General features: G+C 36.3%; 1 protein-coding gene and 1 pseudogene across 1 annotated transcript in view; one reads left to right on the top strand and one right to left on the bottom strand.

Annotated features, from left to right (window-relative positions):
• SLC4A7 (solute carrier family 4 member 7) overlaps positions 1-18,112 on the bottom strand; it is a 92,161-nt gene that overhangs the window by 50,721 nt on the left and 23,328 nt on the right. The window contains exons 2-5 of the mRNA XM_049766053.1: positions 7,863-7,944; positions 4,975-5,121; positions 1,842-1,980; positions 1,151-1,311 (exon numbers count right to left, since the gene is read on the bottom strand). Of these exons, the coding sequence (XP_049622010.1) occupies positions 1,151-1,311; positions 1,842-1,980; positions 4,975-5,121; positions 7,863-7,944 (529 nt within the window). The remainder of the gene's footprint in view (positions 1-1,150; positions 1,312-1,841; positions 1,981-4,974; positions 5,122-7,862; positions 7,945-18,112) is intronic.
• Positions 15,585-15,684, top strand: LOC125998369 (uncharacterized; annotated as a pseudogene).

Genomic DNA, 18,112 nt, shown 5'->3' with positions numbered 1-18,112 from the left:
TGGATCATGAAGATGTGGTACCTAGAAACAACTGAATACTACATAGCTGTAAGGAAAGATGCAATTTTGCAATTTGCAACTACATGGATGGAACTGGAAGATATTATGCTAAATGAAGTAAGCCAGAAGGATAGATACAGAATGATACCACTTATATGTAGTATTAGAATAACTGCATGAAAAATGCAATGATCTAAATGGGAGTTGCCTCAAACACCCTTGGCCCCAGAGTATAGTGAGAAGAAAGAAACTGAGTGAAAGAGGACAAACAAATATGAAAGGATAGGGCACCAGGAGCCAAGTGGTCTCAGGTGCATTGGTAGTGTTATAAAGGAACAGAACCAAATATCAAAGTCAAAGGCAAGAACATGGACTAAAGAGAGCCAAACTTTAACAATCAAAACTTAAAATGGGCCTGTTATACTGGCAGACTGGAGAGTAGGGGGGCATGGAATGGGATGCACTTGGGGAACATTGGTGGTGGGAGGTGGACACTGATGGTGGGATTGGCCCTGATTCATTTTATGTCTGAAACCCAACTATGAAGTACTTTGTAAATCACAATGTTTTCGATAAAATTAAAATTAAAAAGGAATTCAGTGAGAAAACAGCTACCCAAAACCAAAAATCAATTTCTAACTCAGTACTTTAAAACACAATACTTCTCTACTTTATTTTCTCTACCTTCCTATTATTCAAGAAATTGGTATACTCACATGGAACTTATTCTACTGTGTACACTTCCTAAAGTTTTTTTCTTCCTCCTCAAATACTTTCCACCTGCTCCTAGCTCTCATGTGTTCAAATTCTATGACTATATTACATAATAAATGTACCTAGGATATTCTTCCAGACAAACTTGGTCCAGAAAACAAAGAAACAAAAGCTCTTTTCTCAGTCAGCACTTCTAGGACCTAACTCCATAGCTTATGGCAGTCACTTTCTTCTAGATACTATTGGTATGCTGTCTAATCTAATCTTCTAAACTACTAGTTTATCATAATCAAAAATGTCTTTTCCTCTTACTTCACCCTGCCCAAAATGAAATCACAGCAAAAGGCAAATAAATCAATAGTCAAAGATTCTAACGTATGTTCCTTATTTAAATATCTAATCATAACAAATATTTAAAAAGTCTATTTGCTATAACCTGCTATTTCGTCAAGTGTGCTTGCTCTCATATCCAACATGACTGTTCCATTCAGTATACAGCTTCTTAGTTCAAAAAGACTGTGCAGAGAAAGAGTTGCCACATAAGGTTTACTCCATCGGTCACCACCATCTTCGACGTCTTCTTCAAATTTTAGCCATCTGAAGTGGGTAGTATATAAAAATACTTTATGTATGAAAATCTACTTATTTAATATATGACAGGATTATATTCATTCATTGATAAACGGAGAGGTTACCAGTACCAAAACAAAATTTAGTTTAAATATACAAATATGTTTTTACAAACTATATAAATAGGCAATAATATTAACCACCGTAATTTACTTTTCAAATATTTTCTTGTTATTCTATCACAGTAAGTCTACAAAAACTGAAAATATTTTCCACTTCTAATGTTCTTTTAAACATAAACATGAAATATTTTTATTTCTTAAGTTTGATTTCTTAAAGACATTAAAATTTGTAACATAAATCCCTCTTGTGCAACAAAGCATATTCAATATAATTTCAGAAACAAACTTTTAGAAGAAAAAAATATTTAGATTTTTTAATCTTTAAAATTTAATTTTATCAAGAAAAAAATTAACTGCCTACTGTTTTAAAGCATAATTTCAATGATATAGTCAAATATGTAAAGTCATTTAAAAATTCAAGCTCAGTTTTATTACCTGGCAGTTTCTTTCCATTCATACTCTTCTCCATCTCTGTAACATAGTTCATCCATTTCCGTAAAGAGATCATGAGGGATATGTTCTTCATCGTCATCTTCAGTACCAAGGATGAACTGAACTCTTTGGGATGGTGTATCTTGACAAAATAAGAATTAAATGCACTGACTATTTCCCTCAATTCACTCAAAAGTTAATTCAAAGTTTCAAAGTTATGCATACTCCATCAAAACTCTGAATTATACAAGTATTAGATAAATATCTCCACAAAAAGGATTAATTTTGTTAAAAATAAGGAAGGCAAACTATTATTGATGTATAAAATATACAGAAATAGCATAGTAAAACGCTATGATCAAACACATTGCTTTTTCTTCGCTAAGATATGTAAAAAAATATTTAAAATACATAATTAGTATGTAGGTAGGATGGAATTTAAAAAAGCATCTTAAGTTTAAAACATGATATAAAAACTCAAAACTAGGGGTGCACAGAAAGTGATTTTTCTCACTACCATGGAGGCACAAAACTGACTGTCAAAATTAGGAAATAAGACTAATCATTATATATATATAAAAAATTCTAATAAATTTGAGAGAATAATTTGCTCAAAATTTACATTTAAATAAACTTCAAGTATACTTGTAGGTGCAGCAAAGAAGGATTTTAGGACAGTAAAAATTAATTAGAAAAGACAGATCTTCAGAAATAGCACAAATGTGTCAAGAAGAAAGAACACAGAGAACATAAAGGGAAAGAAAGAAATGTAAGATAACAATAAAAAAATCAAACAGGACAATCACCAGGAAAAATTATGGACTAGGAAGAAAAGAAATATGAAAAATGTATCTAAAAATTTCCAAATGTAGGGCCACAAAAGCTTGCTTTTGCATTTGGCCAATCCAGGTTCAATCTCTGGAAAGCCTTACAATCCCACCATTTGTGATTCTTGAGTGCAGAGCCCCAAATACTAGCCCAAATACTACCAGGTGAGAGAGGAAGGAGGAAGGGAGAAAATGAAGCTGAAGGGAAGAAGGGAAGGATGGAGGAAATAAGAGAAGGAGGGAGAAAAGAATGAAGGGAAGAGTACAGGAAGAAAGGAATTTGGGAGGAGGGGAGGATGGAAAAGAGGAAGGAAGAAAAGAGTAAGGGAGGGAGGGAGGACAAGGGGAGATAGGGAGAGAGGTAAGGAGAAAGAGGGAGGGAAACAATTTCTAAATGTACATGAAATGAGTCTTCTGAAGGACTATATTGAGACCTATGCATTGCACGATAAAAACATATTGTGACTGAACATCCTAATATTTTGAAAGTTGCAACAGATCTTATACGGCTCTTAACTATACTTTACCCAATATTTTAATGTTCTGCTACCATAGTGAAATAGACAGATTCTGTACATATTTTTGTATCCTACAACATGTTTAAACCTGTTTTTATTTTATAAAGTATTTCTAAACTTATAATAATAAGAAAATATTTAGTCTAATTCATACTGCTGTAACATCTTTATCTACTGTGGATATCAGGATATTAGATTCATATAATAAATTGGCAAGTATGCTATCATCTTCAACTTTCTAGTAAAATCTGTTCTTTCTCCTTACAATGTTTGATCAGATTCATCATGGAAATAAATTTTACTGTGCAAATGTTTATGACTAAAATTTCAACATATGGGGTAATTGAAGCTAGACATTCCTCATATATCACTTGTATTCTTATAACGTTTTCATGTTATTAAAATAAGTTGTGGGCAACAAAATCTTTTATAACCTCCCTCAGTTATTTATTTATTTATTTATTTATTTATTTATTTATTTTGGAGGGGGAGTGTGTGTGCACCACTTTCGGCAGTGCTCAGGGGTTACTCCTGGCTGTGCACCGAAATCACTCCTAGCAGGCTTGGGGGAATACATGGGATGCTGGGGATCAAGCTTGGGTAAACTGTGGGCAAGGCAAATGCCCTACCCACTAAACTACTGATTTGGCTCATCCCTCAGGTTTTTAAATAAAATCCAAAGTGAAATATCTGATACTGGTAATTTTATATCTTTTTCTCCAGATAGTATGAATACAAATTTATCAATATTGCTAAGCTGATCTTTTTGTTTATTTGCTTTTGGGACATGCTTAACTTAGGAATCTCTCCAGGAGTGCTCAGGGGCCACAAGCAGTGCTGGAGATCAAACTGGGGTCATCACTGCATTATCTACCTCTTGGCTCTGTAAGGATCTTTATTCAGGAAACCAGACTTAATCTGGTTTAATTTAATCTAACATTTCTAACTCTTTTTTATGATGATTTGGTTTGGATTGTTTCTTATTTTCTTTACTTTAGCTTAGTTTGGTTTACTTTATTTTATTTTATTTACCTTTTATAAGTTGTAAATTTTTTTTTTTTTGGTTTTTGGGCCACACCCAGTAACGCTCAGGGGTTACTTCTGGCTATGCGCTCAGAAGTTGCTCCTGGCTTGGGGGACCATATGGGACACTGGGGGATCGAACCGCGGTCCGTCCAAGGCTAGCGCAGGCAAGTCAGGCACCTTACCTTTAGCGCCACCGCCCGGCCCCTATAAGTTGTAAATTTAAATTTTTAAACCACTGTGACATTTAAAAAAAAATTGTAGTAAGCTGTAAATTATTGACTCAAAATCTTTCCTCTTCTTTTTTCTTAATTTTGCAGGGTTTGATATTTATTATCAGATGACATTCTCATTCCTCTATCAACTATAATGCCATTTTTCATTCTAATTTCCCTAGCCTATTGGCAGTTTTGTATTTCTTTGCTCTCTAACAGAAAACCTTTCTTCTATAGATAAAGCTATCAAATTACAGCACTCTTAAGCAAACTAATTTAGTGGAAAAAATTCTCTGGGCCATTAAAAAATACATTTAAAATAAAGAGTTCAATCTTTTCCAAGAGTCTGAAGACTCCCATATTTTTACTGTATTTTTTAAATAATAAAATACATAGTAGAAGAAATAAAGTCATCCTAATCCTCAACGCTTATAATGTGCCAAAGCTATTTCAGGCATCATATTTTTAAAAAGAAATAAATATTCAATAAAAAAGAACAAAATTTATACTGGAAAAAGTTTAATGTTTATGAAAAATTAGTGTTTCCTCTCACCATAAGAAGGAGATTCTCGTCCATCTTCTTTATCTGATTCTTTATCTTTTTTTTTCCGATGATGATGTTTGTGTCCACGATGTTTATGACGTCGGCGACTCTCTTTACTAAATGGGACGTGAACACCAACATACACAGCTCGATGACCTACCAAAGGTTAAGAAATGGTGTTTTTACAAAAGGGAAAGAAGTGTCATACGTAGACATATTCCCAGCTTTACTGTGATTATGAAGATAGAGGATGTAAGTTGTCATAATAATGCTAGTCCTGTTACTTCTCATGTTTCAGAGTACACTAGACATATTTTTACACTAGTATTACTGAGTAGTAAATATATTAAATTAGGCAATATAAGTACTTTGCTTGCTATAAGTCAAAATTTTTTTTAAGAAAAATGAGTTTTGGGTCCAGAGCAGTGGTGGGCGTTTGACTTGCATGCGCCTGACCTAGGACAGACCGCTGTTCGCTCCCCCAGCATCCTATATGGTCGGTCTTCCAAGCCAGGAGCGATTTCTGAGCGTATAGCCAGGAGTAACCTCTGAGTAACCTTTGAGCATCAATGGGTGTGGCCCAAAAACAAAAGAGGAGAGGGAGGGAGGGGGGGAGGGAGGGAGGGAGGGAGGAAGGAAGGAAGGAAGGAAGGAAGGAAGGAAGGAAGGAAGGAAGGAAGGAAGGAGGGAAGGAAGGAGAAAAGGAAGGAAGGAGGGAAGGAAGGGCGGGAGGGAAGGTCGGAAGGAAGGAAGGAGGGAGGGAAGGGAGGGACGGAGAGCAGGAGGGAAGGAAGGGAAGGAAGGAAGAAAGGAAGGAAAGGAAGGAAGGAAGGAAAGGAAGGAAGGAAAGGAAAGGAAGGAAGGAAAGGAAGGAAGGAAGGAGGAAGGAAGGAAGGAAGGAGGGAAGGAGGGAGGGAAGGAGGGAAGGAGGGAGGGAAGGAGGGAAGGAAGGAAGGAGGAAGGAAGGAAGGAAGGAAGGAAGGAAGGAAGGAAGGAAGGAAGGAAGGAAGGAAGGAAGGAAGGAAGGAAGAAAGGAAGAAAGGAGGGAAGGAGAGGAGGGAAGGAAGGAAGGAAGGAAGGAAGGAAGGAAGGAAGGAAGGAAGGAAGGAAGGAAGGAAGGAAGGAAGGAAGGAAGGAGAAAAGGAAGGAGGAAGGAAGGTGAGTTTTGCTTATCAAAAATTGTATTGTTTAGTCATAATGCATCCATGAATACTTGTGGACAACTTTAGTATATATCCTTAAGCAATATGCCTTTAATAATATTCAAGTACTTTATAATCAATATTCACAGATGAATTTATAAATGCTTATTTAATTTCTAAAAATCTCAAGTCAGAAATATGACTGAGGCCTATATTAAATAGAAATAATCTACTCCAATTGAGAATTAGAAAATGTCACACTGGTTTAGAAGGTAATACAGCAAGATTATCATATCCTATCTTCCCTTTATTTACATTTTAATAGGCAGTTACAAAGTTGATCATGATTACATTTCAATCATACAATATCCCAATACTGATCCCTTAACTGGTGTACATTTATTTACCACACCTTCCCACCCTCACCTCCAACATGCCTCATAGCAGACACTATGCTCTCTTTTTCCTTTTAGGCACTTTGCTTTGCAGTAGTCTTACAAAAAGGGTACCATAATATCACTTTACTTCCTTTCAAAACCGAGTTCTTGGCCAGAATGATCATTTCCAACCATTATTGTCATAGTGGTCTCTTCTCTGCCCTAAATGCACTCTCCCCAACACTTTGTCACAAGCTTCCTACCAAGAGCCAGTCCTCCTGGCCCTCATTTCTCTTATCTTTGACTAATATTCACAGAGTGCATCTACACAGTGGAATTACACAGACGTTAGGAAAAATGAAGTTGTAAATTTTTCTTATATATGAACGGACATAGAGAGCATCATGCTAAGTGAAATGAGTCAAAAGGCTAGGAACAAATATAAAATAAGAATCACACTCATTTGTGAGATTTAAAAATAAATCATATCCATTTATATAGAAAACTACTAATTTGCATTTCCTGCCTTTGTATTTGGCCAATAAATCAATTCTGAAAGGCAGTCTCTCCTTTCCCCCATTAAATGAAAACCCAACAGGGAACTACAGGCAGCACTATGACTAGAACTGAAAGGCATCAGACTTCATTTCTTTGTATATGGAGGTAATAATATCACCATTCAAGCAATGCTTAAGAGGTTCCAGATCCCATCAGTGATTCTCAGCCAGGATTGGTGACTGGTTCAGCTCAAGGGCCCAACAGTGACACTGCTGAGACCCTGTTAGTCAGGGTTACTTGAGCCATCCAGCATTTCTCTGCCCTTACATACAATACTAGAAAATTAAAATGGTATTACTTTCCAAATAAATGTTATATATTGGTCAAAAATAAGTACTTCAAAAAAACATGTGTACCTGGGTATTGCCAGGTGTGGCCCAAGAACAAGCAAATAAATGTGAGTGACATTGTAACTCAGTCTTTTCAATGTCAAATTAAACAATGGTAAATATCAAAAAAAATTAACTATTCAGAAATTCAAGCTATACTAATATTTTAGTTATTTGAATGTTTATCATATTACTTTTAATAAACTATTCAGGAAAGTTTAAAAACTCTTAAATACATCATGCTGAGAATAAAATACTGCACAAAACAAAATAAGCATAACATAAAGGACAGTAATAGATATATCTAATTTATCCTGGTAAACACAGGCAACTTCATTTCTGTTGTCTAATCCAGTTGTGTTGTGTGACCACACTCAGCAGTGCTCAGGGGTTATCCCCAGCACTGCTGGGGGATATTTCAATGCCAGGGACTGAGTCACGTGCTTCCGTCTTTTGAGCTACCAATTAAAAGTTGTTTTCAACAAACTTACTTTCTAGTTCTTCTTTTTCAAATTTGGTGTTCACAGTTGAACTGGTTTTGCCAAGATCCACCACAGCTTCTTCATCAGGACCCTAAAAAAGAAATCATTCTCATTCACTCATGAAATCATCATGCTCTGAAGACCTACTAGAATAGATAGATAGATTAAATGAGACACTCAAGTCACAGTCCCTGAACACTACTCCTGGCTCTGTGTTTTAACTGTTGTTCTCCCTGCAAAGCATGGTGCTCAAGGAGCCAGGCAATAACAAGGACTGAACCCAGGTCTCCTGACTACACACAGCCCACTCTGCTTAGTCTAATACCATGATCTTCTCTAATCTACAAGAAACCATCTCAAAATTTCACATGAAGAGATGAAAAAGATTTGTTATTGATCGTCTACGAAGCTCACAATGTAAAATCTTTTATTTCCTTCCATAGAAAGTTCAAACTTAAAAAGATCAAGGTGATGGGGATCCTCAAATATCAGTAAAATGCTTTCTTAGATTTGTTTGTGGTTTTGTTTTGTTTTGCTAGTAAGTTCTCTGACTTTAAGGAAATATTCTCAAATATTTAATCTCTACAATATAGGATTGTAAATGGATATAAAATTGTCCAAAATGTATATAGTCTGAATATAAAGTAAAGAGTAATGCAAGCAACACAATTTTACTTCCTTACACGGTTAAAGCTACACCAAAGCTGAACTTAAAAGGAGGTTCAAAATTTGAATTGTAAGTCTATTTTCAACTTTTGTTCCTCTCTTCAGATCAAAGACCAAATATATTTATCAAAACACCGCGATAGAATTTGAGCTTAAACTTCACTTTATCAGCTAACTGACCTTTTAAAGAAAGGTTAATAATCTAGATGTTTATGTATAATAATATGTAAGTAGTTGTTGGAACAACTACTTGTTACAACATATTGTACAAGAATCTGTGCTTCAAATAAAAATGAAAACGAGTAAGCATTATGATGATTGACTTCAAGAAGTCTTCACTATGAACTGAATCCAACATGAGTCTTCAAACCACAATGAACCCCCACCCAACAGAGGCCACTGCAAAGGGGCAAGATAATATATGGCCTTGAATCTTCAGTAGACATCTCAACAGATGTGCACAACTAGATGAACTAAAATGTCATCAGGGAAGATAAGACCTATCAACTTCCAATTTCTTCAGGAAGTGTTTTCTATTTCAAGTGACAAAGATTATAGAGAGTAGGATACTATGAGAGCAGACACCAGACAAAGATCTAGCTCTGCAGGTCTATGGAAGCCTCATGTTCAAGTACAGTACACAGAGCAAACAGGGATAAGAAATCCTATTCAGAAACTGTTCCCTCAGCAAAGTCCCTGATTGTAATACAATGTTATTATGTGGAAATTTATAAAAGGATGAACTAGGACAAGGCTCAAGAACCAGGTAGAGCAGGCAGGGCTTGATGAAGAGACAGAGAATTTAAATACAGATATTTAAGAATAGGTAGAAAGAAGTCAGAGGCATAATGCAAAGGTTAAGGCCTAGCATATAGTTGTAAATCAATCCCAGCACTGTTTAGAGTCCCCCAAACCCTGCCAGGTGTGAAGCCTGAGCACAGAGCCAGCAGTAAGCACTGACCAGTGTTGTCCGACAATCCTAGCCCCTGCCCACAGTAAATAAATTAAATACACATATTCTTTGACTTTGGGAGGGAGGCCATACCTGGTGACACTTAGGGGTTACTCCTGGCTATGAGCTCAGAAATTGCTCCTGGCTTGGGGGACCATATAGGACGCCGGGGGATCGAACCACGGTCTGTCCTAGGCTAGCGACGACAAGGCAGATGCCTTACTGCTCCACGCCACTCTCCAAACCCAATATTCTTTGACTTTTAAGTGACACTGACATCTATCATGACAATGGTAGTGAGTGGGAGAAATAGAATGTATGTCTCGAATGCAGGCAGAAGGTGTGGGAGAAGGGAGATGGGGCATTGGTGGGGGGAATGCTGCACAAGTAAAGAGGGGTGTATTTTTTTGTCTGAAATCCAACTACAAACATGTTTGCTGCAATCGTGGTGCTTAAATAAAGATACTAATCATAAAAAAACAGAAGTCTAATCATACTATACCCTGATTAAAAATTAATAATAAATACCATTTTTAAAAAGATACCTGTGTCATAAATTGACAAAAAATAAAGAGGACTCCTGACACATCCTTTCAAAGGACATCTTACATCATTTACTCACTTATTCATTTTTCTCAGGTCTTTAAATATGCAAAGCACATAACCTACCACTGAGCCATTACATCAGCCCTTATAAAAGTCATTTAACCAGATGATCTCATTCATTCGTCTACAGAATATATGAATATCAACAGTAACAAACCCTTGGCATTAGACTACAATATTAGAGTCTGATGTGCCTGTAATAATCTGACTAGAGGTGACAAGAGGCAGTAGGGTAGAGGGTTGAGGGCACTTTGGTGGTAGCAGATACAATGCCTATATATCAAAACCACATACTTTGGCACTAATAGGCTATTTAACCCAATCTATCATAAGTACCTTTATACTTCAACGAAAAAAATCAAAAAGTAGTTGTGATAACTATTTCATAAAATGAAACTTTCAAATGATAAACTATGTCTATTAGCATAAAGCCAAATTATTAATATCCAATGAAAATTCTGACTATGAAAAATAAATCATTTAACGTTAAATATAAATAATATTTATTATTGCATGAGTTATCCATGCCTTCACATATAACTTGCAAAACAAATGAAAGTTAAAATTTTGGGGCCCGAAGAGATAGCACAGTGGCGTTTGCCTTGCAAGCAGCCGATCCAGGACCAAAGGTGGTTGGTTCGAATCCTGGTATCCCATATGGTCCTCCGTGCCTGCCAGGAGCTATTTCTGAGCAGACAGCCAGGAGTCAGGAGTAAACCCTGAGCACCACCGGGTGTGGCCCCCCCCCCCAAAAAAAAAGAAAAGTTAAAATTTTATAAAATGGTGCCAGGGAGATAAAATAAGGTTTGCCTTGCCAAACTAAGTTTGACCCCCAATCCATGTCAAGAGTGACCCCTGGACTCAGCCAGGAGTAAGCCCTGAGAGTGACTGGGCATAGTCCCAAAACATAAAAACAAAACAAAAAGTATAAAACTTATAAGTCCAGCATTATTTTTTTAAAGAGGTTATCTACTTTTCTCCTTTCTCTTAAGAGTATTGTATATCTGGGTTGGAGCAATAGCACAGCGGTAAGACGTTTGCCTTGCACGTGGCCAACACAGGATGGACCCCGGTTCAAATCCCAGCATCCCATATGGTCCCCAGAGCCTGCCAGGAGTGATCTGAGCACAGACCAGGAGTAATAACTCCTGAGCACCACCAGGTATTACCCAAAAACAAAAACAAAAAAGGGTATTGTGTATCTTTTCATAGATCATGACAGATTAATCTAGTAAAATAATAAAATTATATACTATACTTAAATTTCCAGGACTTTAAGACAATGCTTCAAGCAATATTTCTAAGGGTTATATGAATATCTTATACAGAGCACACTTGGTGTTTTTAAAATATGTAAGTGCAAGAATATAGATACATATTAAAATTTGGAAGATTAAACATCAAACTTTTGGCACTGTCTCACTCTGACAAAGCAATGGGGAATAAATAAATGATAACCAATTTTAAAGTGTTTCATTATTGGTCACAACACACATACCTTACTTCCAGTGATTAAAAATTTTTTCAAATTTCAGTGTTAATATTACTCTTAAATTTTCGTTTAGGAAAAACTTTGCCTTTAACTAAAATAATAAAGTGGGGAAGCTAAAAATAAGACTAAAGAGCAACCGCTGACATTAAAATGTTTTCTTTCTTAACCTCAAATGACCGCATCACACAGCCTGTGCAAATAAAGTCAACCTGAAAATGAAAAGCCGAAGTCTGTGAGAAACTCAACTACACAGAAAACTAAAATCACTCTCAAACTGTATCAAAGCAGTTGACTCAACCAAACCTTAAGAAATATTCACAATAAGATGATAAAATTTATTTGTATATAAAATGACACATACTCTGTCAGGCTATTTTCCTCAGATGCCAAGGGCAATGTACTGAAGTTATATAAATAACAATGTGGTGAGTTTCCAAGCAACTTTAATTCCCAGACCTACTACCATGAGTTGTAATATAAAGTGCTAAAAATATTTCAATTTATGGGCATAAATAGCTTAAGGGTGATTTCTTATAATTCCAAGTAAAGAGAAAAATGAGACATTAATACTGGTCTATATGATAAAAAGTCAAAGAATGATATTCTCATTTTCCAAAGAATTTATAATTATTGTAAAATAGAGAAAGGAGATATAAAAGTTGAGTAGAAAATAACAGTGCAAATTTTAAACTCAAGCAATGATGTAACCGGGTAACGTATGCAATCATTTTAAGTTTCAAATTTCCACAGAAAATATTTAAGCCTAGAGCAAAATAATTTGTCACCAGTGGAGGAAACAGAGATCCAGACATTGAAACAGAAAGTTCCAGAAATAATTACTTCAAACACCATACCACATACTGAAGACAATTTGTGCTTTAAAGTAATGAATGGAAATAGATTGGGAAAAGAAAGCACCAGGGTGACAACTTAAAGGGGTGTTGTGCAAAAATAAGTCTTCTGAGCTTAAGCCCCAAATTCAATACCAGACACCACATGGTCCCCTGAAAACCTCGTTATAATTCTGGTGGCCGCCCAGCTTGTGCTAGGTAACAGGCTAAGGCTAAGTAGCTGGAATTAGCCCCTGAGCACTGCTATGTAGGTTTTAAAAAAAGGAAAAAGAAAAAAAATAAAAAACAGAGAGGTGGGAGGCAAGTGGAGGCCAGGAAATAACTCAAAGAGCTGCAAGTGCTATCAATCATGTGCGAGATCTTCAGTTCAACTCCCAGCACAACATGCCTACTCCCACCCCTAACCCTATCAGGTGCATGAACCCTCATGAACCCAAGCACTACCAGACCTAGACATATGGCATAGCTGGGCTGAGAACTATACCAACACCAGGCTTGCTGGACCCTGAGCACAACTGGTGAGGACCTATTAAAATGAGAGATAGAAAGTTAACAAGTAACAACCTTCAAATAATAAAGATACCTATTTCTTATACTTTACTCTCAGATGCTTCCATGCAAGGCCTAAGAGTCATTGCAAATGGGAAGTTTCATCAAGGTTCTAACTGAAATTGCGTATCGTGGACACCATAATATTCCCAGGAAGAGATGCATTCATGCATTTCAAGTGTTCATTTAGTACATAAACATGCTCCCCACGATCCCCCACCAAAACATGGGAATTATTTACTTTTCAAGTGTGTATAAAGGCTTATCAAGTATATATAAATTTATTAAGAAAAAATTATAGGGGCCGGTGAGGTGGCGCTAGAGGTAAGGTGTCTGCCTTGCAAGTGCTAGCCAAGGAAGGACCGTGGTTCGATCCCCCGGCGTCTCATATGGTCCCCCCCCCCAAGCCAGGGGCAATTTCTGAGCTCTTAGCCAGGAGTAACCCCTGAGCAAACGGTTGTGGCCTGAAAAACCAAAAAAAAAAAAAATTATAATAAAACCTATTTTCAAAACAGACTTTTAAAAATCTATCTTAGACTAAAAAAAGAAAATAAACCCTATATACATTTACCAGCAATTAAAATGTAGAGTCAATGCAATCTTCACAAAGGAAAAATAGCCACAATCATACAGCAGGTGATAGTGAAAGGAAGTGCACATGTCAGTGTGTAAGGTTTTATTACGAGGTTTCAGGGTGCCACTGCAGTTTTCTGTGGAGACCAAACGTAGAGAGAGCCAGAAAACTCCTCAGAGGCATGGTCTGTTTGATCTGTTCTGCCACTCATTGATTTCTTTTCCATCAAAGATTCAATTTCTTAAATAAAATTCATGTTCAAGGACCGGAGAGATAGCACAGCAGTAGGGCATTTGCTTTGCATGCAGAAGGATGGTGGTTGGAATCCCGGCGCCCCATATGGTCTGTGAGCCTGCCAGGAGCGATTTCTGAGCATAGAGCCAGAAGTAACCCCTGAGTGCTGCCGGGTGTGACCCAAAACAAAAAAAAAAAAAACAAAAACAAAAACAAAAAAAAGATTCATGCTCAAGAAAAAATAAGGATTTCTCCAGAGTGGGGAAAAAAGCAAAGCACATATCCTAAGCCGGGATGAATAGACGATTTCCCCCAGGATGGTAAAAATGTGCCCTAAAGTAAGCAAGTCCACATCTCAAAAAGTTGCAGGGCAAAGAAGCAAGTATCGGGCCCGGAGAGATAGCACAGCGGCATTTGCCTTGCAAGCAGCCGATCCAGGACCAAAGGTTCGAATCCCGGTGTCCCATATGGTCCCCTGTGCCTGCCAGGAGCTATTTCTGAGCAGACAGCCAGGAGTAACCCCTGAGCACCGCCGGGTATGGCCCCAAAACCAAAAAAAAAAAAAAAAAGAAGCAAGTATCAGAAAGTACACACCTCAGAAATGTAGACAAGCACATCTAAACTTGAGTCTTTACAGAATGAGAAATTAAAAAACTCATTCCTTCATTCAAATATTTAATGAGTACACAATATAATCTATGCACTCTAAAGATACTGGAATCTGATTAATGAATAAAAACTGTAATACAATCTAATGTAGAGCTCGCTTCACTTTATTCCATAAGATTCTAGCAGTAAATTTTCTTTTCAATTCCTAGTGCATGCATCTGATCTAACAAATAATATCGGTCTATATAACACATATGTGCATATATGCACACACACATTAGAATTAGAATTCAAAGTCCTCTCCAGGGTTCCGATTACATGGATACTTTACTTACAAGGCAGCAGATCAGGGTCATTCCTGAGAGCACACAGTACTTTTCTTAATAGTATTTATTAAAATTTGAAATTATCTAGGTAACTACTTGCTTGACAGTATTTTTCCTTTATTGTATCTATTAAAACTTGTAATGCCTATTATGTAACTTGTGATGTCATTTATGTAACTACTTGCTTAACTGTGCCATCCTGAACAATATGTATGTCTATTCCATTGATTTAGGGGACATGCCTACTGGTGCTTTGGGACTACTCCCAGTCTAGCATTTGGTGACTCTTTCCAGCAGTACAGGGAACAGCGTGTGCAGTAATCCTTTGAACTAACTCCCAAGCCCATACAAAATAACTTAAAAAAAAAAAAAAGCCAGGAAACCACATCTGCTTGGCCTCCTATTATACTCTTATTATCAAGTTGGGCTTGGCCTTTGAGTAAGTTCTCTCACCAATCTTGTTGAATGTTTCAAAAGACAAGTCCCTCATTAAACTTCATGTTGATCCATAAAAAGTCTGTGTAGACATTAAAAGCTCAAACATAGAAAGTATTCAATGTTTTTAAATCTAATAAATCAACTTATAAAAAAATAAGTCTAATATATAGAATTAAAATTCAATTCACAGGTTAAAATTCAATTCCAGCAAAATAAAAACTACTTTGTTAGAAACAGGTTTTATAACTAACCACTACATTTTATTAAATCACCTCATAGTCCTTTCAGGCAGAAGCCTGAAGACATAAAATCTACATTTGCATTTCTAGTAAAATAATAAAAATATTTTAACATGCCAAAAGCATATTAAATAAATTTACGGAAAATCACTTTCCGTTATATTCATAAACTTTGATTAAAATCCTTTGACATTTGTGCTTGCTTCGGTAGCACATATACTAAAATTGGAAAGATACAGAGAAGATTCTCATGGCCCCTGCGCAAGGATGACACGCAAAATCCTTTGACATTTATTGGGGCCAGAGAGATAGCACAGTGGTAAGGAGCTTGCCTTGCATACAGAAGGTTGGTGGTTCAAATCCCGTATCTCGTATCGTTCCCCTGAGCCTGCTGGGGGCGATTTCTGAGCATAGAGCCAGGAATAGCCCCTGAGTGCTGCGGGTGTGACTCAAAAAACAAACAAACAAACAAACAAAAAATCCTTTGACATTTATCATAAAAGCCCCACTACAATACAATGTTATAAAACATATTGCCATAGTCCAAAACTAATTCCTAAATTATCAGCAAGGTTATTAAATAACTGTATTGTAGCTTCAAAATATATTTACTTATTAAAAATAGTGATTTTCCTTAATATCTTAGACAAATAAAAATGTTTTATTCCTCAAGGTATATTAACTAACCAAAATTAATTATATAAGATATTAGAAGTGCTATAAATGCTGCTAACTTTATCAAAAAGTGCTCTTCCAGGCAAATGACTTCCACAAGGACAGAAACTGATACTATTCTAAACCAGGACTAATAAGCCTAACATATCTACAAACTTCATTGTTAAACTTTGAAAATTTCTATATTGCTTATAAACAAAATAAGTACATACAAGTAACTTTTGCTCCAGGTAATAGCTATCCATAATTATAAGTCTTGAAGTCCCTTGTAGATTCAGACAGTAAACACCTATCTGATTTAGGTCACTGTGCTTTAAACAGCTCAGCTCAGCTGAATTCTTCTAAGATGCTAAGTACAGCCAATCACTGTCTTGTTACCTAATCATCCAAGTTAATAACTGTATGATAGACAGGGTTACAGTGTCAGATACTGACCTGCAAAGTGTTATACAAAATTAAAACTGAACATGCCAAAAGAAGAAATCCAAGAAGCAGTTCTCAACGCAATTCACTTTGTAACATTTCCATACAAAATAATTTCGAAGGAACATGTCATAGATTATATACAAGTGAAAGAGAAAGGGGAGTTAAGTGAGAATGTGTCAAAGTGAAAATGAGAGAATAACAGGATTAATGAATTATATTTATATTAATATTCTAACTCCAAATTAAGTACTCATATGAATAATAGCTCAAGAAGAAAAAAATGTGCAGTACACCTCCAACATTCAAATTCAGTATCTTTCAAAGCAGCTTTAATGTATATCATACTGAAAGTAAAATAAAGTAAACAAATAATTTAAGTTCACTTTTAAAAATAAATTAAACAGGGGCCAGAGCGGTGGCACAAGCAATAGGGTGTTTATGCCTTGCACGGGCTAACCTAGGATGGACTGCGGTTCGATCCCCCAGTGTCCCATATGGTCCCACAGCCAGGAGCAATTTCTGAGTGGATAGCCAGGAGTAACACCTGAGCATTGGCAGGTGTAGTCTTAAAAGCCAAAAATAATTAAATATTAATATAAGGATAAAAATTAATTTTCAAAACTAAAATTTAACAGGATAATTTTTTTTTTGTTTGGGTAATATATTCACTGATACTCAGGGGTTTCTCCTGGCTCTGCACTAAGGAATGCACTGTTGGTGCACTCCCCACTGCTGGTGGGACTTGAGGACCATATATGAAAGATGCTGGTGAAAAGACTCAGTTTGGCCACATGCAAGACAAGTGCCTTAATGCTGTACTATCTCTCTGATCCCCTAAAAGAATGGCTTCAATATCTTTATCAATTTTAGTTTTAATTAATAAAAACAATTATATTGTCTATCTTCACTTATCACCCTCAGTTATTTGTATTTAGTTGAACTATACTTTAAAAAAATCAATCTCACAAAAATACTGTTGAAAAAGAGAGCAGTGCTCATTTTTCCAGGTAACAAGATGCCTTTCTCGAGTCATTTTGTTGAATTTATGATTTCTTAAATGTTAGTTAAAAGTAGAATCTGAAACAATTTCAAATGTATGTTTCCTATGCTGCTCTGTTTATAGAGATTGCCATGCACTCACATTATCCATACATAAAATCATTGTGTTTTTCAAAGCTTCATTATATAGAAGTTCATTACATAAAAAAATATTATAAAGAAAAAATAGCTTAATATCACTAATTCTTAGCAGATTAAGTTCAAATGTCAAGAAAATATGTTGAGGCCGGAGAGATAGCACAGTGGTAGGGTGTTTGCCTTGCAAGCAACCTACCCAGGACGGACGGTGGTTCAAATTCTGGCATCCCACGTGGTCCCCCGTGCCTGCCAGGAATGATTTCTGAGCACAGAACCATGAGTAACCCCTGAACGGTGCCGGGTGCAAGCCAAACACACAAACACACACACACACACACACACACACACACACAACTAATGTCATGGGTAAGTGGCAAACACAAATTCTCAAAAATTTTATTTTTTTCATGAAAGACTTAATTACCACTCTCCAATCAAGTGGAAGCAGAGATAAACAGATGGGATTATATTAAGCTGAGAAGCTT

Source organism: Suncus etruscus, chromosome 20 (assembly GCF_024139225.1).
Source record: "Suncus etruscus isolate mSunEtr1 chromosome 20, mSunEtr1.pri.cur, whole genome shotgun sequence".
NCBI classification, from domain to species: domain Eukaryota; kingdom Metazoa; phylum Chordata; class Mammalia; order Eulipotyphla; family Soricidae; genus Suncus; species Suncus etruscus.
This window is presented reverse-complemented; position numbering and strand designations above follow the sequence as displayed.